The 27,757-nt window shown below is 39.6% G+C and overlaps 1 protein-coding gene across 5 annotated transcripts; it reads right to left on the reverse strand.

Annotated features, from left to right (window-relative positions):
• Positions 1-1,962: 1,962 nt before the first annotated feature.
• On the reverse strand, positions 1,963-27,461 carry CNR1 (cannabinoid receptor 1). Of its 5 annotated transcripts, none has more exons than XM_008994757.4 (2): positions 27,193-27,461; positions 1,963-7,437 (listed from the first exon to the last, which is right to left on the reverse strand). In XM_008994757.4, exon 2 carries the CDS (start codon positions 7,372-7,374, stop codon positions 5,956-5,958), a length of 1,419 nt encoding a protein of 472 aa, XP_008993005.1. In that variant the 5' UTR covers positions 7,375-7,437; positions 27,193-27,461; the 3' UTR covers positions 1,963-5,955. The 5 variants fall into 5 exon arrangements, with proteins under 5 accessions (XP_008993005.1, XP_035152208.1, XP_003732755.1 ...); XM_035296317.3 differs by lacking the exon at positions 27,193-27,461 and adding an exon at positions 26,969-27,048; XM_003732707.6 differs by lacking the exon at positions 27,193-27,461 and adding an exon at positions 25,806-26,350.
• Between the last annotated feature and the right edge of the window lie 296 nt (positions 27,462-27,757).

A 27,757-nucleotide genomic window follows, 5' to 3' on the forward strand; every position in this document is an offset into this window, starting at 1 on the left:
ATGCCTGACACACAGCAGATCCATAGTAGAAAATATAGTATCTTTTGTCTTTATCATTAGCTAAAGAACTGTTATAGACATTAACTGAATAACTAAGACAAAAGGAAGTATTCCAACATAGATTAATTCTAATACTTTACATGGTTGTAGACTTTCGCAGGTTTCAAAGCTCTTCAAAACACTTTATACCATCTGATGTTACTGCTATTTTCAGAGCTGGCATTTTTACAGATGAGAAAATCAAATCAGAGGTAGTGGCTTGAGTCTGAACAGCCAGAAAGTGAGCACACACTTCTACATTTCCACTGTAATCAAGTCTACATCTACACATCTGATAATTCCTCCTCCAGTGCTCCTTCCAACCCAGTGGCTGCCTGGGTCAAAGCTGGTTGTCTTTGATATTTGTCATGATTCTGATATTAGCCAAAAAGATTGTGTACTCAGTAAGGAACACATAAACATTTTCAAATAGATCAGGCTTACCCAAAGATATATTCTATTATTATGAAAATAAACACGTGAAGTGCTGCATTAGTCATCTATTTCTCAGTGTTAAGAGAAGAATCCTCTGTTTGCTCTACAGGTATTTGAGCATGTTCAAAGAAATGGAGGAGGTGCTGCAGTTAGTACTTGGGAGTCCTAGTGTCTAATATTTCTCTTACTCTAGGATTGCAACTGTAATATTTTAGTCACTCTTCCCATTTGTCAACTTCTTTTGGTCATTCCCTTGTTTTGGATATGTCACAAGAAACTATGTAGTCCACAAGCCCAGGTATTTGTTATTTACTATTACCCAGAAACTTTGGGAATGGTTAAGACAGTACTTAACGACCAGCATTTCTGAGATGTTCACAGACTCACCCATTCCATATGTTTCATCTCCTAAGCTAACCAGATATATACCCTCCAAATTTCTCCTATCAGCATTCCAGGGGCAGGGAGCAAAGAAACGATGATAATGTGTATTGCTCATTTTCTAAAATCCAATATGGGGCCAAGAACTTTACATATATTACCTTCAATCCAGGAAAAACTCTTACAGAATATTCGAGAGATGAGTACAGAAATTTTCCAGTTGTAACCATCCCTGAAGCAAACTGGAGTTTCTGCATGTCTTAATTGATTTTCTTTCCACATTATTCCAAATGTATATTTCAATATAGATAGTAACACCTATTGATTGTGGATTCGTTTTTGAGTTTTAAGGTACTCTTTGAAGACACTGAAATAAGTATCTTTCTCTCATCAAGTCCCAGTATAAAATTTAAAAGCTAAGAATACCTATCATTTGCTTTTTGTCAGGAAGCATTCAGCTTATGCACCTAGCCAGTGTTTACTAAAAAAGGCAGAATGATCAATTTTTGACCATAGTTATTAAAAAAACAAAGATAATCTACTCTCAATATTTCAATATAATCTATTTTCAAATATTTAATTACTTGAAAATTTCTAAATCTTTCAAAATTGACTGCAAACATACTTTATTTCAGACAGTAATACTATTTAAACTTCATTGTAATGCTTTCTACATTATAAAATTTAAAAGTAGTTTCTCTTATTGTTCAAATAGAAATTATGAATTTTTACAAAGTGTGCTGAAAAGCACTTACTCTTTTCAAAATATACAATACTTATAAATTCTTTCAGTTTAAGTTGTACTATCTTAAGTCTCAATTTACACATTATAAATAGTATGTTTGTTTTAATTTGCTGCAGAGTCAGTTAAAATCTTTAATGAAAGAGTGCTTTTTAAATGTATGATTGCCTTTTCTGTTTCATTGTGTAAAAAATAGCTTTTGTGTTTTTCCTATGTTAAAAATAAATAGATTATCCAATATGTCCTCACTTTTCAAGTAAAGTCATAAGTGCTTTTTGAAAAACAAATTAGCTTGGCAATCTTTTAGAAATTAAATCCCTAGTGTTTTACCATCAGATTGTGAAATAAGGCAGAGTTCCAAGGCATTTTGTGTTCTTCATGGCGATCTAGAATTTTTATTTGATTCCAGGTAACTTTGGACAATAGACATGATGAGATGTTTTTTCTTTGAATAAGTAACAGTTTAATTACATCATTGAAATAAAATATACTGTGGGCTTAATACATTGTAAATATTACAGAAGTACTACTTTGCTATAGTAATTTAATGACTGAAGCTACATTTAATAACAATCTTACCAGTACTTGTATACAAAGTATTATACAGATTACTAACGAATATATTGCAGCGGTTGCAACGATGTTACCAGCTCAACAAACATCTAACAATACAATATTCTTCTAAGAGGAAAAGTAATAATGTTAGATTTACAGACAATAAAGAGTCATGTTTTCCACTTGAAACACTGGAAATAAGAATCCAGATAATCTGGTATCTTGATTCGTATCATTACAAGAAAAGGTTTCCTTTCTTGGGAACTCTGATCCCCAGTAGGCCTATTACAGTCAATTTACATGAAGATACCTTTTAAGATGCCACAGCAATGTAAAGAAACTCTCCCACCTGAAAATTACTGATTTGTAGGCCACTGCTTAAACATCTGACTTTTTAGAAACCTATTTACATACATTCAGCCCAAATCAGTAGATAGAATGTTTTTTCTATATTACAATAGGCATTGTTAACATTTCATCAGGCCAGTGCAAGACAATTAATTGTTAACAGCCATTGCCCAGCATTTAGGAGATTTTAAAATATCATACAAATATACAGTTAGAGTGTGAGAAATCTAATTGTGTGCGTGATATTGGTGGTCTTTTTTATGGACATGAAATGGTAGAAATCAATCAACAGGACAGTAACTAGAGTGCTACCCATTCAGGGCCTAATTCTCATCTAGTTGGTTGGGCTGATTTCCTGCAGAGTGGGTGTAGGCAGCAAAAGGTCCTTGGCATTTCATACCAGACAGACTGAACTCAAAAGTGCCAGAGAGGCTTGGGAATTATCTCAAGTATAGGGCAGATGTCTACAGCATCTTCCAGATCCATATTCTTTCACATATATTTCATAAGAAATGATACATCAGAGGTTCTTTTTGGAGGCAGCCCTACTTGTCCAAATGAAACATTCTAGGACTGGTTCATCATGACTCAAAGAAAAATGAGCAGGTTGGGAATTTGGCCCTTTCTGAAGACATGTGTGATAAGATTCATGGTCAGGGCAAATACGTCATCCTCAGAGGAAAGTAAGATACCTCTGATGTCAGACTTTATAAAATTTGCTTAAATTTAAATCATATTTAAATTAATGGATCTAAGTATGGGGCTTATTAATGAGTGATATTAACGAATGGTAATTCTAATGAGTATATTCATTGGGGACAACATTTTCGTCACGTGGGTTAAGAAATGATATGAAAAATGTCAAAGTGAATCCAACTAGTTTTAAATGTTTTAAAATGGAGGTTGCATAACACATGCGTGATGAGATTTCACAGATATTTTTTAGAATATCAATAAGCACCAAGTTTAGTGCTGTCAGCCCCATTTTCCCTTAATTGATTATATATGATTTAGATCTTGAAAGTACAACACAGTATAAAATCTACATTGCATATGCACAAATGCAGTTTCAAAAATGAATCCTGAAATTTTTATACTGTAACAAGAATTTCATCTCTACTGGCTCTTCATAGATGTGAAAAGAGCATTGATACTGCCTGGTGAGCTCTGAAACGTGTGGATTAATATTCCACATGATGCAGGACAAAAGACTGGCAATTCTTAAATGGAAACATGTAAATAATCTCTCCTTCTAAAGAGATCTTATTAATCCTCTAGCACCCTGAGCCCGCATCTGCACATCACAGAGAGGTAAAATAAGGGAACCAGCAGGCAGGATTCAAGGTGTGCAGACAGGCAATGCAAAGTAACTCACAGGCCACATCCTGCCTGAGAGAGTGAACTGCAAGAAGGGGAACGACCCCATCAGGCTGCTTGGGTATCTTGAGAGCTGGAAATCACCAGATAGATGCCAGCTCTCTCCTTCACACTATGTAGACCTTGGGGCCTTGCAGGAGTCATGCTTTATCTGTATAAGAAGAGATTATAAACAAAAATTATCAGGGTTGAGTAGATTCTTCAGGAATATCATTTCATACTGGAAAAAGGCCCAACAATGAGCACCCATTGCATCATTAAGGAATATGAGACTGGGGTATAAGAAAGAAGCTGTATTTATCTTCATGCTTTAGTATATCTTGCTGACCATGAGCAAAGGAGAGGTCTGTTCCTTAGCCCAAACCTACCAAGACAAAGCTGGGTGTTTGGCAGTCACCAAAGGCATGTAGGCAAAGCACAGAAGCAGCATATCTAGACCTCAATTCCAAGTGTGTTGGCTCCTCACTGCCATTTTGTGTCTCATCCACTGTCTGACTCAGCCTTTTTAGCCACATGGGCTGTGTGTGATAGTCCTACTTTAATATGATGTATATGGTGCACACTACCTACACACACAATTGAAAAATGTTACCATTTTTTTTATTTTGGGAGAACTATCTTCCTTTTAGTGACTAACACCTTGTTCAATATTAGGTGCTTAGAAACCAAAGTATTCTCCTTTCCTGATAATAACACTTTAAATACAGGCTTGACTTGCATGTCTGTCATTATTCCTTGTTAAACACTGGTCTTATTTAATACCTAACGGTCAATTTAGTAATACTTGATCCAATCTCTTAAGGAGGGATGGGGTGAATTTTTTGAATGGTTATAGTGAGTATTTTTATCAACAAAGTTACAGGAAGAACTCAATTTCAGAACTGAATTCATGTGCAAGAGTGCAGCAAGTGGTAACAGTTTATACTGGGTCACAGTTTTCTCACTTTATAACATTACTGTAACAGTTATGGGAGAGAAATACACATTTATATTCACACTCACACACAGTATAATTTTACTGATTCAGACAATACCTCTTTTCAATTAAAAAAAAAAAACAGACTGTTGTTTGGCCACCCAGGCATAAAATCTACTTTAACCTGGAATATAGGAACACAATACTATTCAAGTAAACAGCAACTGCACAGTGATAACGATATACATTAAGATTAACACATGCTGTCTTAAGAGATCCAGTAATAGCTAAAGACTAAAGAAAGTCAGAGATGTCGCTCAAAAAAGTCAATATGCTTTCTCTCTTCCGTTCTGATTATAATCCATTAGAACAGCTACAGTCCAGAAGATAAGAAGCATCTTCCTATGAAAATGCAGGACTAATAAATTTTTAAGTATGAATGAATTCTGCTCAATACTTTGAAGTCTTCAAATTCTTCTTGTTGAGGTAACAGAAAAATAAATATTTATGGTTATGTTAGTGTCAAAATTAAATAGAGATATCTGAAGAAATATTAAGGTTTATTTCTAAAGTTGTATCATGGGGAATAATGTAGAAAGAAAAGTGCTCTCATTGGCATATATCCACTGCTTGTCCATTGTTCTCATAAAAGTCTTTCAGTTTTGCTGAACTAAACAAATATTAATAACACGTAATAAACACTGATACACATCTCACAGGACATAATACATTTTACAAAATATCTCTACTTTAGTATTATAACGGTTGTAAAAATGGACATCTCTGATACTATGGACAGTCACATTTCACATTATAATGAAAGTTGTGGTTACAAAGGCATTACTCATTTGATGGCATTTTTCGATGGGTACTTAGACTTCCAACTGTGTAGCCAAAGGTTTCCCTCCTATTTCACTGAGACTATGAAGGATCGTTCAGTCACTTAAGCAACAGGCTTTCTTCACTGTAAACCCCTGGAGAATGGAGTTTGAGTACCTAAACTATGGAAACATTAGCAAACTGATAAGTGACCATGGTGACAATCACCTTTTCACTGAGGAGGGTAAAATTAAAAAAATATAACCAAGGAGACAACAGACTCTTCTAGATTTTGAGCTTAAAAAAAAAATTCTTTTCCTGTGCTGCCAGAGAGGCATCAGTCTCACAGAGCCTCAGCAGATGTGTCCGTGGACACAGACATGGTTACCTTGGCAATCTTGACCGTGCTCTTGATGCAGCTCTCTGCAGCCCTGTGAACACTGGCTGCGTTGTTTGCATGTTTGTGCAGGCAGTCTGAGTCCCCCATGCTGTTATCCAGAGGCTGTGCAGTGCCTTCACAAGAGGGAAACATGCTCCGGAAAGCATGTCGCAGGTCCTTACTCCTCAGAGCATAGATGATGGGGTTCACGGTGGAGTTCAGCAGGCAGAGCATACTGCAGAATGCAAACACCGTCTTAATGAGCTTGTTCATCTTCCCAAAGACATCATACACCATGATTGCAAGCAGAGGGCCCCAGCAGATGATCAACACCACCAGGATCAGGACCAGGGTTTTGGCTAACCTAATGTCCATGCGGGCTTGGTCCGGCCGGGTCACCTGTACCTTGCCGTCCTCGGACGTGTGGATGATAATGCTCTTCTGGGTGCCACGCTGAATCATGCGGACTGCGTGGCTGTGAGCCTTCCAGAGGATATACATGTATGCATACACGATGAACAGAAGCAGCACGCTGGTGACCCCGATCCAGAACATTAGGTAGGTTTCATCAATGTGTGGGAAAATGTCTGAGCAAACGGATTGCAATTTCTCACAGTTCCAGCCCAGGAGAGGCAGCACGGCGATCACAATGGCTATGGTCCACATCAGGCAAAATGCCACCACAGCCTTGGGCCTGGTGACAATCCTTTTATACGCCAGGGGCCTGTGAATGGATATGTACCTGTCGATGGCCGTGAGGAACAGGCTGCCCACAGAGGCAGTGAAGGAGGCTGTGACCCCACCCAGTTTGAACAAAAACACGTTGCGGCTATCTTTGCGGTGGAACACGTGGAAGTCAATGAAGCTGTAGACAAAAATGACGCTGCCCAGGAGGTCTGCTACCGCCAGGCTGCCGATGAAGTGATAAGAGGGCCTGCAGCGGAGGCTGCGGGAATGGAGGATGACGCACAGCACCAGGAGGTTCTCCAGGACCGTGAAGGTTCCCAGTGTGAGGGACAGGACCGCGATGGCCAGCTGCTGGCTGGGGTTCAGGACCATGAAGCACTCTATGTCCATGAAGTTCTCCCCACACTGGATGTTCTCCTCATTCTCCTTGAAGGATGACAGAGACTTGTTGTAAAATTCTGTAATGTTCACCTGGTCTGCTGGGACTAGCTGGGGGTTGTCTCCCGCAGTCATCTTCTCTTGGAAGGGACTTCCCCTAAAGGAAGTTAAAGGGAATTTCTGTGGGAAGTATCCTAATTTGGATGCCATGTCACCTTTGGTGTCTTCGTACTGAATGTCATTTGAGCCCACGTAGAGGAGGTCTGTGGTGATGGTGCGAAAGGTGGTATCTGCAAGGCCATCTAGGATCGACTTCATAACCTCAGTCTTTTATTAGGCTGAACTCAAAATGACTGGGAAAGTGACCCACAAGGGGCAATCCTAAGAAGAGGGAAAACAAATAAGCTGAATGGTGAGAAATAGGGAGAAAAAAAACAAAGAGACACTGTAAACATGGCAAATGTCCCGTCATGGCAACTCATTCCTGCCTCTCAACAGTGGGAGGTCAAGTCCTCATCAGATTCCAGTCAACAAAATGAGTCAGTCGCTCAGAGAAAAGCTCCCCAAAGTTCGGGCATGGAGTGCCAGAAACATATGATCCTTTCATTATTTAAACCCTCTGTATTGAAGTCAGTGTGTAAGTCCAGGAAGGACCTCCAGGGCCAAAAAGGCTGAGCTAAATGAAATGTTTCTTGGGGGCAATGTCCATTTCATTGCTTACCACCTGGCTTCTCCTATGACATCACATGTTATCCCGGTGCTGGTGGGGGCCAGAGAGAGCACTAATGTGTCACATGACTCACCTTGTCAGACAAATAAGACTAAATGTAAAAGACAGCCAAAGAATAAGACGGTGTAGAATCAGGAGGTGAGTTGTGTGGCCTGTGTGTCACATGTAAGTGGGGATGAGGGAGCTAGTGAGAACTGAGGAAGCTTGAGGCCCTGTGGGGAGAGCTGCTCCTCAAGACAAGTTTGTTCACCCAGAAGAGGGGAGGTCTGGACTAGACATGACTGACATAACTTCTAGGGTGTCCACATCAACCAAGAAAAATGCCACAAAGACCAAACTTGCACTGAGGCTTATGGGGAGACTGAGATTTTTAACAGCGGGAGGGGGATGATGGAGGAGGCCTCCTGACAGCACCCCTCATGAGCAGGCTGGTGACACAAGTGTGCCTGACGACAGGAGAGAGGCCGGAGAGTATCCAAGAATTTCCATCTGAACAGTTAAGAGGAGGGGGCCAAACTTTAAGGGCTTTTCAATTCTAAGCTCAGCAATTTGGTGTTGTTTCAAAACAAACAGTCAGAGAACTGACTTTACTATTTACAAATGTTTGTTTTAAATGTGGGCTATTTATTTTTTTAGTTTATTTAAAAAATTACAAGTACAGAGTGATAGCTGTAAAAATTAAAGTAATCATTAAAACAGTATATTATTTGTTAATTGGCATTTGTTGTTCCTAAAACATATGACACTGTATGGGGTGGGGGTAGAGACAGTCATTATTTTGGAACGAATTTTTAAAATGTTAACCTAACAATAAATGAATTATCAATTCAGAGACCCTACATGTCTGAATTAATCATTCATTTATGCATGTATTAACAAATTATGGTGCATCCACTATGTACCTGTGTTATGTCTACCTACTGTACTAGACACTAGTGTTGACAGTATCAAGAAAGAGTCCCTGCCCTTGGCTGGACATGGTGGCTCATGCCTGTAATTCCAGCAGTTTGGGAGGCCAAAGCAGGTGGATCACGAGGTCATGAAATTGAGACCATCCTGGCCAACATGGTGATACATCGTCTCTACTAAAAATATATAAAAAAAAAAATTAGCTGGTGGTGCGTGCCTGTAGTCCCAGCTACTCAGGAGGCTGAGACAGGAGAATCGCTTGAACCCAGGAGGTGGAGGTTGCAGTGAGTCAAGATTGCAACACTGTATTCCAGCTTGGTGACAGAGTGAGACTCTGTCTCATTAAAAAAAAGAAAAAGTCCTATAAGGATATGGTCTAGGAGAGGAGGCAGACAGCTGACCCAGAAATAAAAGAAAGCATAGGGAGAGCTACAACTGGGGACATACAGGATGCTCTGGGGACACCCAGTCTAGAGGGCTGAAGGAGACATCCCCAAGGAAAAGATATTTATGGTAAGAATAGGTAGCATTAATGTAGGTGGGAACAGGACACAGAGTCAGTGGAAAAAATTTTATTTGACACCCTAAGTGTCATGATTCTTAAAAAAAGTAATTTGGAACAGGCATAAAGTGGCACATGTGACCCACCTTCCCACATGCCACGTCCACTTCCAGGATCTCATCACTGCTCACCTGAGTTGGGGCCCCTTCCTCCTGACCAGTTTTCCTGCCCTTCTCTGGTCCTGTTCCCTTTCGATCACTTGCCACACAGCTGCAGGGGTGCTTTTCATAAATGTTTTCTGATTATGTGACGCCCCTCTTTCAACCTCTTTGCCCTAAAGACCAAATATAAACATTCATGCAGTTTCTCTTTCAGGCCAGGCCCTCCGGAGACACATGCAGCTCTCCTCTGCCTTCCACGTTTCTGTCCAGCTGAGCTTCTTTCCCATTCTGACCCTCAGGCTCTTGTCCTTAATCCTCTCTCCACATCCTGTCTCCCTAAACAGGATGGCTTTCTATCTCCCACCTACAGGATGAAGTCCAGTAAAAAGCTTCATATGAGCTAGCTGCTGCCCACCTCTCCAATCTTCTTGCCAGCCCCAGCCTTGCCACTTGGGCTATACCGGATGACTTTTCGTTCCATAAACATAGAACATGCCCTATATGTCCCACCATTCAGCTATTTCTCAGGTGTCAACTCTTGCTCTTTGCAGACTTAATGTTTGCTCAACAACTCCATTTACATATGAAAGTTTTCATCCATAATCCAAGGGACACAGAAGACAGCCACAATGTATGAGAGCTGTTCTTTACATGGTCATGGCACATCCACAAACCTAGCTTTTGCCTCTGACTTCCACCCATACTTAAACACTGGCTTACTGGCCCTGAGTGACTTACTGCTCTTTGAATATACCATCATACCTGCACACCTTCCTCCTTCACCTTGCCTTTTCTTCCATCTGGATAGTCACTTCCAAGCTCTCTGCTCTTAAACTTATCTTTCCAGGTCTGTGCCAATGCTACTTCCATGTCTGAGACCTTCTTGATCAGCCCCTCCCACTAGGCATAACTAGTTCCCCAGCTCATCCCTCTATTATAGGTCTTACCATGTCACGTAATCAGGAGTTTATATATTTATTTCCCTAACTAGAATGAGATTTCCAAACACAGAACAGCATCTTTTTTTCTTAGGTGGTTTACCAGCCTGATAGCATAATATCAGGAGAGCAGAGAGCTGAGTTCCCACAGAAATGTTCACCTGAACCCAATGGAATGGCAGTTGAATTTTTATTAGGTGGTATCTTGTGTTTGCCTTTTTCTTAAAATTAGAGGACAAAAAAATAATTAATGTAATAGACATTTAGCCTGAAAACCAGAGCTTGACCCTACATCTCCAAGTCGCTCCTGGGAGTTATTCCAATTATCTTCCCATTCCTTATGCCATCTTCCCTCAATTAGCCAACTCCCCCTTTACACTTTCCAATGGAAAACTAGTTTATCAGAGATTTTGATTATCTGTAAGTATTAGATTCACAAGATTCAAAATTCAAAAGGTACAGAAAGACATACAGAGAAAAGTCAATCTCTCTCATCCCTATATCCCAGTCACCTAGTTTTTTTCCTCAGAGGCAAGGAATAAGTTTCTTGTTACCCCTTGTGGAGATACTCCATGAATATTCAAACAAATATATGTATTTGCTCCCTTTGTTTTCTTTTTAGCAAATAGTAACTAACATATTATACATACCTTGATTTTCCACTTAGAAGTACACGCTGTGGACAGTTCCATGTTAGTATATAGAACCTCTCTCTTGATTCAGCTGCCTTAAGGAACTGTTAGATGAGTGTGGCCACCCTCCTACCGATGGAGCTTTAGGTTGTTTGTTGCCTTTTGCTATTGGAAATGATGCTGCAATAAACTGACTCCAACCACCTCATTTTTCTCATTCCTTATGGTATTGTGAGTCATCCTTCTAGTCACCTAAGTTCATAACTTGGACTTACTATGACACCTCCTCTCTCTTGACCTCTACAATCAGGTAAACCATTAAGTCTTGCTGATTTTCCTCTTTTAAGCACATAGAGAAAGCTTAATATTGTGACTGGTGACACTGAGCCTATTACAAATATCAATTCCCTTACCTCATAATGGCCCTATGAAGTAGGTGCTATTATCCCTATTTTCAGATGAAAGGCATAGAGGGTTAGTAACTTGCTATTAGCATAGTTAGTAAGTAGTAGAGCAAGGACTGCACCCAGATGAGAGCCACATTTCAAATCCTTAATGGTTCCATGTGGTTAGTAGCTACCATACCGGACAGTGCAGGTTTAGGGCCCGGGCTTGTGATTTTTTTGATACACTGTCTCTCTAAGGTAAGACAGAGATAATACCATCTTCCTTGTTTTCTTTACTGATTCCAACCAGTCAAAGCACCTAGTCAATGGAATCAGGAGTTAGCAGACCAAGATTAGTGTTAGATGGTACTTAGGCAATTAGTCTAAGTCTCAGCATTTCAGCTGTAAAATGGGGATGATGATGATGACAACAATGCCTAAATCACAGGACTGATATGAAAATTAAATGAAAATAAATGCATGTAAGACATAGTGACTGACACAAAAGTAAGTCTTCAATGAGTATTATTATCATTGCTTAGTATTATGGCTCTTTGCTATATACTATATACTAATTATATTGTAAGAATATATTATAATAATATAATATGTACTAATTACATCTCAAGAATGTTCATTGCCTTAATTAGAACATATTCTGCTTATTCAATTTTATTTTTGCCTCAGCACTGAAAGCATGAAGCAAACAGTAGATATATAGACATGGGTGAGGGATGGGGAACCTTTATTGAATGTTTATTATATTCAGCCATTTGAGAAATGTTACATCATTAAATCATCAGGGCCACTCTATCAGGTGCTTATTTATAATCCCCATTTCACAGATGAGGAAATAGAGGCCATTAGATGTTAAGTAAATTGCTAGAATATGATGGATTTGCAGATGAATCAAAATTTCTCATAATCCACAGTTGGTTTTTAGATTTTCTGTGATGACTTCAGAATTAACAGTAACTAGATTAAAGCCATTTTTAAACTTATATTTAAGTCTTCTGGACTCTTAGAAATGTAAATTAAGGCATTTTGCCAATAGTAATTAAGACTACCTGCTACTAAATCCCTATTTCCTATCAAAGCTCATCAGGTAAGTCTGCCTACTTGCATGGCCCCAGGGATTAAAATTGTAGTCACTATTTGGAAGAGCTATAAAACTTCTCAGTGAAGGCAAAGGATCACACACCTTATTCCAGTAATGCAAAAAACATGTGCTTCTGTGACTTAATTTAGATGAAGATCATCACAAGTATGATCACAATTTCCCATTTTAATATAATCAAGCACTTTCATGAAAACAAACTAGCTTGTCAAAATCTAAGCTAGGGCATGGTGTGGTTATACGATAATAGAGTAATTTCTGTCCAGTGTAAGCCAATTTAATTAAGGAATACAGTTAAAAATACAGGGATTTTATGTAGTTCAAAGATCTTAGTAATGTCAAAATACTGTGCACAGGCTATTTTAACAGTTAATGGGATCGTGGCAGGAGAACTGCTCTCTGCATTTCGATAATTCTTTCCTTTATTTCTACATTTGGATTATTACAGTAATTTCCAGCTTATTATTTTTTCCATCAACAGCTTTCTTTGAGAGTTCATTACTAATATGGCCTAGGCTTTGGGGGATGTAGCTGCCATTAATTTTGTTTTTGTTTGCTACTGGGAAAATCATAATTGGAAATTTCTAGCAAGATGAGTAGATGCACCTATTAAAGAAGCAGTTTGTTTTTATTACAGTTATAGTAAAAGAATGATTCAATAACATATAAGGGAATTTTCCTAGAATTCTGCTTTAAAAAAAATAGCCAACATTCTAACAGTGTAAACTATATAAATCATGACTTCATAGTAAAGACAAAAACATTTTAATGTGTTAAATTCATTATTTTTAAAGAATCACTTCAATTTTTGAACTATTACCTATTATTTTTGTCTACTTCTCTACATGCAAACCTGCCTCTCCACTGCCTCGCTCCAAGAAAACCGTAACTATCAGCTAGCAAGCTATGGTATCATCAAAGGAATTTTGGCAGGTATGGCTGCTGCATGAAGTTTTTTTTAAAAAAAATATTTATCCAGAGTCTTTATTTGTATTTCTATAACCACAAAGGGTTTTAAATGTCCATGTTTTCTAGGCTGAAAACACTATAGAAGTATTGGAAGGACTGGTGCTCCCTAATATATTATAGGCTGCTTTAACCCACCATACTCTTTCTCTGATATTCTAAGTTTCTAAGTGCTTTAAAGAGAAAATACAGGAGTCAATGTAGACATTGTCCAGGATGTCAGATGCAGAAGTTCCAGGCCCTTGCTTAACCTGCTGTTTTCCCTACTTTGTTGGTTCTGTTATTCTGCTTGGCTGGCCTCATAAAAGAGCCTTATGATGAGTTCAAGAGAATGCAGATTCCAGTGGATATATTTGTTGCTTATTTTCCATCCATTTCTGGGAACAAGTCTGTTTTCCACTAATTTGATCAAGAAAGTACTGTGCTGATGTATTTCTCTAAAGTTAGTAGGGAAAATTTTAGTTGACTCTTATAACTGCATTATGTCCAAGTCATGTTCTCAATATACATGGCAGACACCATAGGCCAACATCATAACTTGATGAATGATGTTTCCACTCCAGTTGAATGGGCAATGCGTCTTTCTAACTCTTACCTAATCATTAGCGTTTTTGAATTATTAAAGAAGCCTGGTCACTTTTCCCTCATATTCTATAGCAAAGTGAAATAACTCATTGACTTAATTACCCTGATAATTCAGGCAAAAATACATAATCTTTCTTCCTTATATTAATGTCAGCTCCTTTTCCTATATATGAAAGAAAATCCCATCATATTGGTAACGCTCAGTTGGCTCTCATACCTTCAGTTCTTCATATATTTTGTAACATAAGATAGAAGTTATTTAATGCACCGTTTTCTCTGGTCTATTCTTTACTAACAATGTAAGTGAGTATTACATTTGTCATAAAAATATATCAATTGATATGAACTGAAGACATTAAGAGACTTATAAAACTGTATTAGACTGTATTTCTGTTCAAATGTAATGTGAAATATGCTGAAGTATTTAACATTTAAAAGCTTGTTAAAACAATTTCAGGGCTCAAGAAAATGATGCCTTGAAATTTCATTAGTTAGGCAGCATTCGGTGATGATGCTTAAAAAAACCTGTTGAATTAATGATACAAATAAAATCATTTGTTGATTTGTATAACACATTCCATTTACTATTTAATTTTGCTCTTCTGTTTAGCTATTTCCTCCGATTAAGAGTGCCTTGGCATTTTTCCGGGAGAGAGAGAGAGATCTTTTCTACATACTGGCTAAAGAAAGCAACTATTATTATATTTTATTTTTTGAGACAAAGTCTTGCTGTGTCACCCCAGCTGGAGTGCAGTAGTGTGATCTTGGCTCACTGAAACCTCCATCTCCTAAGTTCAAGTGATTCTCCAGCCTCAGCCTCCTGAGTAGCTGGGATTACAGGCACACGCCACCACACCTAGCTAATTTTTATATTTTTAGTTGTGACAGGGTTTCGCCATGTTGGTCAGGCTTGTCTTGAACTCTTGATTTCAAGACTAAAAGCCAAGTCTTATTTCTCCAGATTCAAATCTGACAGAATTTGGGTAAATGCACAATACAGAAAGTCCTAATTTCCAAATATTTTCCTCTAAGAAACATTTGAATTTTATTACATGCCAGTCATGGAAAAACTATATTATTTTCCCTTAATATTTACATAAAGTGGGTACTGTTACAATCTCTATTCCACACACAGAGAGAAAAAAAAATGCTCTACCCAAGGTCTCTAACTAGAAGGGGCAGAGCTGGATCTTCAGTCCAGGTCTGCGTAACTCAAAGTCCCTGCTCTTAACACAGAATTCCAAGAACCATTTAATAAGACACTCTTTCATTCATTTATAGGGAAGGAAGAGTTGGTCTGGGGTAAGGTACACATTATCTAATGTGTACATGATAATTTTACACAGTGAACAGGGAATGGTCTGTGGACAGCAACAATGCTGCCCAAAGCACCTGCAAGTCATCCGTGCTCCACGGTCTTCAGGAACAAAGTACGGCAATTAACCATGAGCTATAAACCCTAACTCTGCATTAGCACCTTGTTTGCAGTCACTGGTGCTAATAGCAGTAAGTGGCAAATAAAACCTAAGTCATTTATTTATTCAGCCCTTATTTATTTATTTATTTATTTATTTATTTATTTATTTATTTAGAGACAGAGTCTCACTCTGTCACCAGGCTGGAGTACAGTGGCACGATCTCGGCTCACTGCAACCTCCGACTCCCTGGTTCAAGTGATTCTCCTGCCTCAGCCTCCTGAGTAGCTGGGATTACAGGCATGTGCTTCCACACCCACGCCCAGCTTGTTTTTGTATTTTTAGTAGAGGTGTGTTTCACACTGTGGGCCAGGATGTTCTTGATCTCTTGACCTCGTGATCTGCCTGCCTCAGCCTCCCAGAGTGCTGGGATTACAGGCGTGAGCCACTGCGCCTGGCCTGCCACTATTTTTTTAAGTAAGGGAAGGTGTTTTTTTGCTTCATGAGTCAATTGTCAGGAACAGAGATGTTAATGACACTTTCCACAACCCTAGTGACACATGAAGAGGGCACCTTCTTTAGGTCTGAATGAGATATGCTTATTAGTAAACAAAGAAGTTTCAGACATCCATTCCCTACATGGAGAAACTCAAAACACTCAAAATCACCCAACTTCCCACCATGAGCCATGTGGCTTTCTTAGATCAGGTAGAAGAAGACTCTCTGTGGCCCATTCCTAGATTTCTGGCTGGAATCAAGGTAGACAAATTATATAAACCCTAGTGGGGTTCCAACAAATGAGTGACTGTTACCATTGCCTGGTGCCCAAAAAATGTAAAACTGCATTACTACAGCAATGTGGCTGATTGATATGAAGTTATAGGTCTTCAAATGCTTGATTTAACACATTTTTATTGGGTATATAGTCTGTGCCTATGATTGTAAACATAATATTCCGAGACATAACATTTTTCTGTGATAGATGACCCCTGACATATATCCATGCTTCACACCCATGTAAGGAACATGGATGAGGTCAAGAAAGCAAAGGAAATGGTTCTCTACACCACCCCTCCACATCTAATACGGCCCACTCTTCTGTCTTCCTTTCCCTGATTGAATGAAAGAGTAGAATAGGTTATAAAACCATAAAACGGAATATATTTAATCATCAGATAGTATTGGGATGTGTAAATTCTCTCTATATGCTTTGAGATTTTCTCCCAGGAAAGGTGATGGGCATTGCTGAGCCATTCCATAGCAGTCTTTATTGTGTCTCAACCCTTCAGACCATAAACATTTTGAGAGCTGGGACTTATCTTATAGGTCCTCTGCCTGGCACAGTGCCCAGCACAAAGCAGATATTCAATATCTGTTTACTAAGTAAATGTTGGCGTGCATCAGCAACATGGAAGATCCAACTTAATAGAACGGCTTTTAACCATGGACAGTTTCTTCGGGCATAAAGCTATCTGATCATGAGGGCATTAAACCTGAATCTTGGTCTCATACAAACATCCATCTGAAAAAGTGCCCAAATGGGAAAATTACATCAAATCCATCAATTATTTACCCCAGGACCTCTTATTTCAGTATCACATAGAAATTATATTGATGGCAAGTGGAAGTTACGGGCAAAGATCAGGTATTTACCTTTTAACCCAATCCCTGTTTGGCTGAGTATATATAATGAACTGCAAAGTTCAGCCACATGACAATGATATATCAAGAGGTCTTTTACAAAATGCATAACCTTGAATGAGTCTTAATTATATGCTGTTGATAGACCTTTAAAGAAAACATATGAAATTATTATTAAAATGGACTCTTTTTTCTTCTCCTAAATGCACATTATTATGCATTGATGTTTCCCAAATGGATTTCTCCATTTGCAAGCATTTCTAAAACAGCTTATCAAGAGAAGTCATGTGAAAATTCAACCACTAGATGGAATGGCTTTTATAAGCCCTCAGGAATCAATTTGTTATTCTATTCAGTGGACAGAGTTCTTGCTTTGGTTGAACAACTTCTCCTCCTGCTACAACATTTTATGTATTTTACAACTGAACTAATTATAATACAAATAGGAAAATATGTCATGGAGAGTTAAAATGGGTTATTACTACTGCCTATGAAAACTAAATTTCTAATTACTTTTCTGAGGCAAAAGGCTTTGAGAAAATTTAATATATTGATAAAAATTAATTTTGAATATTTGGAATTCTGCCTCAAGAAAGTAATTAAGAATGAGTAAAGGACAGCAATTCTACTTCAAACAAGTATGTTGATGCCAAGAGATACTAAAAGTAAGAGAGGTGGTCTCAGGAACCCACAATCAATATTAATAACCAACTCATTCTATTTTATAAAATATTCAGCTTTCCAATTTCCAAATATGAAATCATCACCACCGATCCTAACTCTGTGATGAAAAATAATGGAAAATTAATCTCTATTATTGTAGGGACTAAAATGGAATATTTAACAAGAGAAATGAATCTTGGTTCAAATATTCATACAAATTGAGGACATAGTGATTTTCTAAATAATTCAATTTCCTTCCCATCATTCTCTCACTAAAATAATTTTAAATAAGTTTATATTATTGTGAAAATCTAGGGTTTCCTTCAGACATTATTTTTAAAACTAGGTACTTATGTATCACCTACTTTAGTCAAAATGTTTAGAAAGTTTTCAGTGTGTGCTAACAATGCAAGACATAAACAGAAAAATATGCTTTCAAGATGTAAATGATTACATACAAACAGAACTGGAAGAATGAGGTTTCAGTAGCAATACAAAATATGCTTTGGAAATGTAATTGTGATTAAGAAGTATGTATGCAAATTGGATGCAAGTGCAGAATTTTTATACCATTGAAACTATGAGGCTGTTCTATTGTATTCATTCACGATCAAGCCCTTCTTAAGGTTTGTGCGATGCAGTTAAGAATTAGATTCCAAGGAACTGAAAGTGTTCAGAAAAAGTGATGTGAACATAGTGAATTAGTAAGTAAGGCAGGTACCGATGGACTGGAAATTATAGTGGACGTCTATGGAACAGTCTGAGAAGTTACATGATGCTTTGTAAGTGCACGAAGGGTTAGTCTATAGATCAGTGGCTCTCAAAGGGTGGTCTCCCAACCAGAAGCATCACCAGCATCTGGAAACTTATGACAAATGCAAATTATCAAGATCCAAGTCAGATCCATTGAATCAAAAACCGTAGGGTTGCAGTGCATCTCCATTCTTAGCAAGGCCTTTAGGAGATTCTAGCACATTCTGACGTTTAAGAACCACTGTTAAAGATTATGGAGACATATGAAAAGGACTAAATGAGAAGGGGAAGTAGATTTAACCTAAGAAGAACTAAGGTTAGATAAGAAAAAAGAATATTTCATAAGTATAGGTTTTTAGATCATTGAAACAGATTGCCATGGGAGCCAGCTCACATAAAATAACCTCCCACAGAAGATCTTTATAACCAACGTATTCCTATTTGGAAGAGAATAATGTCGTTTAGCCAGAAAATAAGAGCAAAGAGTGGAGAACCTCTCAAAGTTTTTTAGTCTACAATTCGGGGCTTCTCTGGACTTTTTCAGGAAACTTTTTGTTATGAATTTTGTCCAGCAAAGGAAAGTGGCTTCAAAATGTAATGCATACAGCCATAGTATGCAGATATATATTAAGAACTCCACACCATTTTCTCCTAATTCTATTTACAAAGGCTATGCAGAGCTTTATAGGATTGCTAAGCCATTTCCTTCATCACCACTGTGAAGGAACCCATGATTATTGAACATCAAGAAAAACTGAAAGTAATTAACATGTCAGCTTACTTCTTTTAAGGTGGAAATATTTGTTTCTGTTCTTCTTTTCCCCCAAACCATAACATACTATATCATAAGAGATGAACCCAGGAAAGAACAAACTAAAATGGAAATTTTGCTATAGGTCCAAGTAACATATCTACTGGAAATTATTTTACAGAATTACTCTGGTAATTATGCAATTTACACTTCTTATAGTGGATATGTTTCAAAAATGCCTAAAAGTTATAAATATTTAGAAATGTATCCCCAGGCACTTAAATGTATGATTCTGGGCAAACTGTTCTCTCTTTAATTATTTTGTCAATAAAAATGGATCACAGATTACTCACAATTAGTGACTTTAGCTGAGGACTAAAATAATTCAAAGATTTCTCCCTTTTTGTTTACAAGACAGTAGATGTCATTTCCAAAAGTAGCTGTGTATCTTCCAAAGTCAAATTCCCACATATGTAGAGACACAAAATTCTTTGACCAATCTTGCACTTATTTAGTTATATGTTAAATTGTCTAGCTTTCCTTTTTCCCTACATGCCTACTGCCTGCGCACCACAACTTGTACAAAAGCTAAAGAAAACATTTAGCAAATTCTGGTAGCAATGCATTTAAATGAGTTAAAAATTGGATCCATTTAACCAAACACCATGGAATAAACCAAAATACTCAGATCATAATGGCATTTGGTCCCTTGTATAAAGAATAAATAAATTTGATTTATTTTAAAATATAGCTGAGTTGAAAGCAAACACAATGGCAAAAGTATAGTACCTAAATGATCTTTTTGTTTTAAAGGGCAACAATTATATTAACTTTCTGTATTAAAAACATCATTTTTAGGCCAAGCATGGTATCTCATGGCTATAATCCCAGCACTTTGGGAGGCTGAGGCAGGTGGATGGCTTGGGGCCAAGAGTTCAAGACCCGTCTGGCCAACATAGTGAAACCCTGTCTCTACAAAACATACAAAAATTAGCCAGCGTGGTGGCATGAGAATCATTTGAACCCAGGAAGCAAAAGCTGCAATGAGCCAAGATTGCACCACTGCATTCTAGCCTGGGTCAACAGAGTAAGACTGTTTCAAAATAAATAAATAAAAACATCATTTTTAGCTTCTTGATCAAAAGAAATCAACGTTACAAATACCTAGTCCGTATAAGTAGAAATTTAAAACTAACTTTAAAAATTTGTTTCTTCTTCTTCTTTTTTTTTTTTTTTTTGAGGCAGAGTCTCACTCTGTCACCCAGGCTGGGGTGCGGTGGCGTGATCTCGGCTCACTGCAACTGTTTCACCCTGGAATCAAACAATTCTCCCACTTCAGCCTCCCAGGTAGCTGGAATTATAGGTGTGTGCCACCATGCCCAGCTAATTTTTGTATTTTTTAGTAGCGGCAGGGTTTCACCATGTTGGCCATGCTGGTCTCGAATTCCTAACCTCAAGTAATCCACCCTTCTCTGCCTCTCAAGCGGCTGAGATTACAGGAGTGAGCTACCTCGCCTGGACTAAAATTTGTTTTTTCAAAAGTATGTTAGAATTTATCGCCAGCTTGAATGTAATACTCCTTAAAACTTCACTCAATTTTCAGGACTCATATTGACTCCAATTTTCTTCTCTAAAGTTACAATCTAAAAGAATGGATAAAGAAATGGTGAAGAAAAGAGGGAGAACCTCTCATTTAAACATACATTTTGAAAAACATAATTTCCTAATTAAGAATCCAAATAAGAGTGGAAAAATAAGACATTAAGTAGTAAAATATTCTACTTTAGGGAAAAATTATTTGCCATTTGTGTTGAGAGAAAAGGCAAATTAAATTTCTTCTTGCAGTCAAAAAAATGCAAAATGTACTTTTGGAAACATTCAAAAAGATAGAATATTATGCAATAGCACAATGGGTTAAAGTAGAGTTTGCTCAAAAACAATGATTTCCATCTAACCAGCCTCTACATATTCAAGAGCAAAAGAAAACAAAGCAAGGAAAGCCAAACTTTGAAAGCTTTCCTAAAGTGCAGATGTGAACATTTCTCCTGCTGGGGCTAAAATGAATTCATCATATTCCCTGAACAACTGTGAAGACTCTGCCATGCCCATTTGCTCAGGTTTTGGGAGTAAACAATTCTTCCCTCAAAAACCCATATAAACTATGAAACTCAAGAATTCCATGGTGATTAAGTTATTAGCTTTACCTGTCCGAATCAAACTTTTAAATTAGAGGTTATCCATTATTAATTGATCTATATGAAAAATACTTCTTCAAATAGATGGAAAATATCAATGGAAACTAGATCACGAATATACTTATACATGCAACTAACTGTCCTTTAAACTATTATAAAAATGTACTTTGTTTCACCATGAGGCACCCCGTTTAGTCAAGAAATACAATACAGGAAAGCTTTTAGTAAATATTTTGATAAGAACGAAAGGTAATCACACTACTTTATGTAATAACTTTGATCTGTGATTACCAACATGTATTAAACATACCTCTTATCCATGTGAGCAAGTTTCAGATGGAAGTTCCTCTAACATAAGGCAATTTCAAAAGTAGCAAGAGAGGTGACAGGATCCACCTCACAAACCTTCCCCCCAACACAATTTCCTATAGTTTTAACTCACTTGTAGTAACACTTTAATGTGTTATACATAAAAAATATACTATCTCAATATGCATTCTGAGATATGATAATAACCTTGTGTATTTTCCTCCAACTTGTATAGCCCTAATTTCCCAAAAAACAATAAACAACTAAAAGGATTGGTTAAAAAAAACAAAACCCCCAAAAAACGATCTTAAACCCATCAGTGTTTATAATAAAATTATAATCAAATGTGGTGATGCTCCTCCTGGCATATTTGCAGGATTCTTAGAACACAAGGGACTGCCACGGATTTCCACCTATCTTAGAAAACAAGAATGGCCTTGTTTTGGTTCAAGGTGGATATTTCCTTTTGCTTTGCCTTCAGTGTCCATCTGCACAGCTGCTTTGGATGTGGACATTTCCCCAAATTTGTAGTATTTATTTAAAATCAGAATTATATGTTCAAATGTATAAAGACAAGAAATTTAAATTTTTATTTCAGTCATGATTTACTTCAATCAAAAAGTTTGTTTATACATGTAAATAAAAGCGCGTTTATATGTCCAGTTGTCCAAAATTATGCAATATATCCTTTCATATTATATACATATTCTGGGTGAAGTTATTGTTTCTTTTAATCCAGGAAACATTTTGGACAAATCTGAATTAATCTATGTTATAAAGTTAATCCAATCTAATCTAAGAATATACATCGAATTAGATGCTTATCAAAGCAGTAAACAGTAATTCAGTGGCAAAGAGCTGAATCCCCTAGGTCCCTAAAAACAGCATTCATGCAGCTATCATATAAAGTTACCATTTCTCTGAGGATAGGATTAGGAAAGAACTGGAGATTCAGGGAAGAAAACATGAAGTTAAAATTTTGGCAACACAAGCTATATAAACAGATTTGGATTTCCTCTTAGAGTTCTCTACCAATCTTCAGTATGTAAGAGAAAAATCAGCAAAGCCGGCTGTCTCTCAAAATATAGACATGCAGTATGTAAACCTGGCCCTAACACAGTCTTTCAAACAATGTTGGGTCCAAGTTGTTTTAGAGGCAATAGCAAAATTATAAATAATTTAAACCCAAAGCCTGGTTTCACTCTAACTATTTGTCAGTTCAATTAGAAAATGATGACTACAAAAATAGAAGAAACAGACTTACACTGGTGGAGACATGACATCCTTTTTAGCAGGGAATGAAAGCTCTCATCTGTGTTCTTTATGCAACTGAGCTAACATGGAATTTGGTTAGTAAGATGAAGTCTGTCCTTTAGGTTGCTGCCTGTTATAATGCTTTAATTGCTTTAATAAGCATTTAATTCACTGAATATTCTTAGATTAGACTGGATTAACTTTATAACATAGATCAATTCAGATTTATCCAAAATATTTCCTGGAATAAAAGAAAACAATAACTGTCATCTAGAATTCTTAAAATTCAAGAAGCTATAACCAAATCTCATTTTGCTAATTATGTGTAATTAAGTATTTTCAAATTTAATTTGTTACTTTTGTTTTTGCAGTATTCCTGGATAGCTAGTTATGGGAAATAATCCCTTATTAGGCCAACTGTTTTCTGGTTGGAAACATCTGGTAAGCGTGGTAAACTATAAACTGCTATTATAAGTTCCATCGCATAATAGTTTTTCTTCCCAGCAGAATATTTGAATTCCAATTCCAAAAACTAATATACAAGACAACCATGGAGCCTGTCTAAATTTCCCGGTGGCTAATGTTAATTTTTAGTCAAAGCAAAGAACAGTGTTATACGACTGTTTTGAAACAGTTTCTGAGGCTTTGCCTTAGTAATTAATAAGCTGACACTGCATACTAAACACTTATCAACACAATCAATGGGGCTGCTTCCTTCTTGGGAAGAGAAGTAAATCGAATCAGAGGTTTTTTTTTGTTTTGTTTTTTGTTTTTGGAAGAGATTGAAATATGCCACAAATACAGTGGTTCTTTTGGAGAATTTCATTCCCAGCAGTATCATCTTGGTAACATTTAACAATTTCACTATTTTACCATTTTAAAATGCCAAAAAGAACACACTGATCCTGCAGCTAGGCTTATTAGAGAAGAGCAATCTCACAGACAAGACAGAGAGGAACATGGTCCACTGGGAAAAGGGTAACAGAAAAAGAAAACAGTGGATAACAAACAAAGCCAAGCACTACTTCAATGTGAGATCTGATTTCCATCAGAATTTAAAACTTTACACACCAAATAATAATCACCTATGGCTTAAGATTCTAGTCATAACATTCTTTTTACATACACATAATGTTGTTAAAATACAAGGACATGAATATATAATTTGCTTTCCTAACAACGAGTATGCAAGCACAGTAATTTTATTTTTGAAAGGCCAGAATTGAGTATTTCCACCTTGTGGCATCACTTTACCCCCATGGACACTTAGAAACACAATGAGACCTTTCCCCATCAGACGCTTGATACATACCTCAGCCAAGAGCGTGCCTCGCCTGGAGTGGGAGACATCTTTGAAACAAAGAGTCGGTTTACAGTAAGTTCTCCTGATAACCTCAAATGGATTAGTTTTTTAAAGCCATGTCCAATATCAAGACTCTTGCCCAACTATGGTAACTGCCATTGTGCCTACAAATAAATGCCTGTAGAATGCAATGTTTAAAATTCTGGAGGTGCATGTCTTCTGTTCATGTATGGAGATAATCAGAAAATAATTTGTCTCACTTAAAAATGATACAGGCCTTTTATTTTTATAAAATGCTCTTAAGTGAGTTGAGAGTGGGGGAGGGGGAGGAGTACCAGGGAAAAAAGGGACAGAGAAAAATCAATCAGTGTATCTTCCCTTGCAAACTGTCAGTAGGGTAAGATTAGAAAAGCAACACTTTAAATCAGATAAAGTCCTATGGGAACCTTAAAGGTTGGTTGCTCTGAGCTTCTCAATATTCTGCAAAATAGATTGATGTCAATGGTGACCCCACTGATACTCAGTGTCCACTGAGTTTCCTCTAAGAAATTGCATTTCCCCCATTGTTCAAAAGATATTAACTTGGTAATAAAAATGAGGAGAAGTTATGGGACCCATAGAGATATCTTTTAACACCTTTAAAACCAGTAAATCTGTTCTAATCTTATTGGATTACATGCCCGAGGAGGCTTAATATATCAAGAAATCAACAACAAAGGCAAGAATAGCACTTATTTGGAGGAAAATTAAAAAAGATGGGAGGCAAAATGATTAATATGTTACTAAACATTTTTTTTTGTTTTTCTCATCTGTTCAATTTTAAATCTCTGACAATCTATTAAAATTAGAAACATGCATGTTGCTTTTAAACTTTCAAATGACCAAATGACAGTTTCTCACATCTATTACAGCAAACGTATTTGTATCTGGGAGGTGATTTGTTTATGATTTGTAAGCCGTAACAAGAAATGTCTTTTAAAAATGCAACATTAACTTTAGTCATCTAACGGCTATTTCTGAGTTAAATGGCTCCATCAACACTCAATTTTAGGTATCTGTTACATGGGCATTTGTTTTTCCTCAGAGAGAAGTGGTTCCTGTAGCTTTGTCTATATCAAAAGTTTATTATTTGACATTCATCTCTTTATATGACATTTACTATTTTATTATATTAGTCAGTGTCTAGGTTTGCAGCAGAGACCGATGTATTTCCCTGGGAAGACCACTTGCTAGGCATTCAGCACCAACTCAAGCGCCCGTTTTTCAAACATGCACAATTACACATTTTCTACAAACAGACATCAGTGCATACAGAGCCAGGTGCACAGACATTCAATAACTAGTAAATGGTAGAAATCTCCAGAAGTAGCACAGATCACAGTTAACAGGCTGGGGCCATACAGCTAAGTAAACACCGACGCACGATTCGCTCACACGGAATAAGAACTCCACGAAGGACACTTGGGGACCACACTGGTCATACCCGAGGGGGCGGGAGGCGGAAAAAGTATCTCCAAACGCAACTCTGCCAGGTCTTACCCTTCGCGTCCCCCGGTCCTCGGGACAGAAGCAGCCTTGGCACCTCTCGCCCAGCTCAGGGGCTGCTTGTCCGACAGAACGAAATGTCCCCCACTGACTACGGAGAGCTCTGCAGGGAGCCGAGGCCCCCGCCCGGGCCAGGGGAAGGCGCTGGCGCCGCGGGAGCCAAGAAGAGGCGGAGGCGGAAAAGAAGTGGAGAAGGAAGGGGCGGCAGAGGGAGTAGCATGCGGGAGGCGGCGCCGGCGCCGGGCTGCGGGCGAGGCGGGGTGGGGTGGAGCGGGGTGTGCCTCCCGCGGGCGGTCAGCGAGTCAGTCCGTCCGCGCGCCGGCGTCCCAGTCTCCAGCGCCCGCCCGCGACAGCGACCGGGACTGGCGCCCCGCTGCTCCGACCGCAGGCGAGCCTCGCTCCTTCCCCGGCTCTTCACAGGGTCCTCCCGCGAGCCCCGCCTGGCCCCGCGTAGGGCCGTCAGTCTCCGCCAGCCCGGGAGCCCGTCGCCTCGTCCCGCTCACGCGGTCCCTGCCTCTCCCTCCGCTCGCGCTGTCTCTGGCTCCCTCTCGCTCCAGTCCCATTTATGAAGCGCGGTCCCATCACGTGTTAATGAGCCTTTGTCCTGCCCTGGCAGCGGCGGCGGCGGCACAGACCCCGCCGAGTGAACTGCGCGGGGAGGGACCTGCGCTCGGCGCCTGCGGCTCCAAACTTTGCTTGGCACGGGGGACCCGCCGCGGCGCCAGTCCTGGGGCCAGAGGGGACAAGCCTCTTCTGCCGCGTCACCTGCTTCTCCTCTTCCTCCTCCTCCTCCGCCGCGCTCCCGGAGGCCCCCGCTGCCATGACCCCACAGTGCTCTCGGGTACCCTCACACCCTGGCCAGACCAACAAGGGGCTCGAGCCTGCACCGCCCCCGACCTCGGGGCCATTAATCACGCGCGCCCCAGCAGCGCGCAGAACCAACACCTTGCGCGGGGGTCACGTCTGGGGCGGCGGGCTGAGCCGGAAGGGGAAGGGGAGCGGGAGCCCTGGGGCCGAGGCGCGCTCGGCCCAGGGGTGTGGTGTCGCGCCCCCCTCCCTCCGCCCCATGCCTCCCCCGAGGCGGGTGGCAGGGAGCCGGGCCCCGGGCCAGGCTGAGTTTGGGAACGGCGCCGTGTAGCCCCCGGGCAGTTCGCTACCTGGCTGCGGCCGCGCGGCCACCTGTCCTCCGCCCTCGGGGCACCGCCCCGCTTCGCACTGGGCGCCTTCTCCAGCCCCCACCGCCCCTGCCCGGTGCGACCCAGTGGTGGTGCCCCGCCCGCCGGTCCCGGATGCAAACAGTTGGGTTCCGTAGGCGGCTGACTCCCCTCCTCCCGGCCTGGCACGCCCCCTCCCCGGCCACCCCGGGCCCCGCTCCTCGCACCTTTTCTCTGGAGAAGGGGTCCCTGTTCCTCGCACCTTCTCGCTGGATAAGGACGCCTGGCTCCAGGGCCGGGCTGGGGGCTCTGGGACGGCCGCGGCGGGTGCCTGGAGAGCCGCGCGGTGTGCTCGGCAGGAATTAGGGGACATGCTAGTTAATTGGTTCCACTATCAGCCGCCGTCTGCCTCCCGTGTGCACGGATCAAACCTTAATTGGTCTTTACATTTATCATGGTGAATTGCGAACCTCCACAAGCCCCGGCCGACGCTTCTGCCGTGGAGGCACTCCCCTCCCCCCGCCCCCGGGGCCCCGCCGAGTGTGCGGCGGCGGTCCTGGTTATTTAGACATCTTTATCTCTCGTGAGTTGGATCGGGAGAGGATCGCACGGTTTCCACCTGACGGAGCCACGTCACGTCAGCCACAAGGGCCCGGCGATGGACTGTGGGTTCCGTTCCCGGCCCTCCTCTTGTGGCCGCCTTGGCTTTCATTTTATGACACCTTGCTGGTGTTCCCAGACACCATCCCGCACCTCCCTGTTTTACCGGCTTCCACTGTCTTCTCGCCCCTG

This window comes from Callithrix jacchus, chromosome 4 (genome assembly GCF_049354715.1).
Source record: "Callithrix jacchus isolate 240 chromosome 4, calJac240_pri, whole genome shotgun sequence".
NCBI classification, from domain to species: Eukaryota; Metazoa; Chordata; class Mammalia; order Primates; family Cebidae; genus Callithrix; species Callithrix jacchus.

Bases quoted from the DNA above. Each gene is read 5' to 3' on its own strand.
- CNR1 (XM_008994757.4), bottom strand. From the start codon at position 7,374: ATGAAGTCGATCCTAGATGGCCTTGCAGATACCACCTTTCGCACCATC.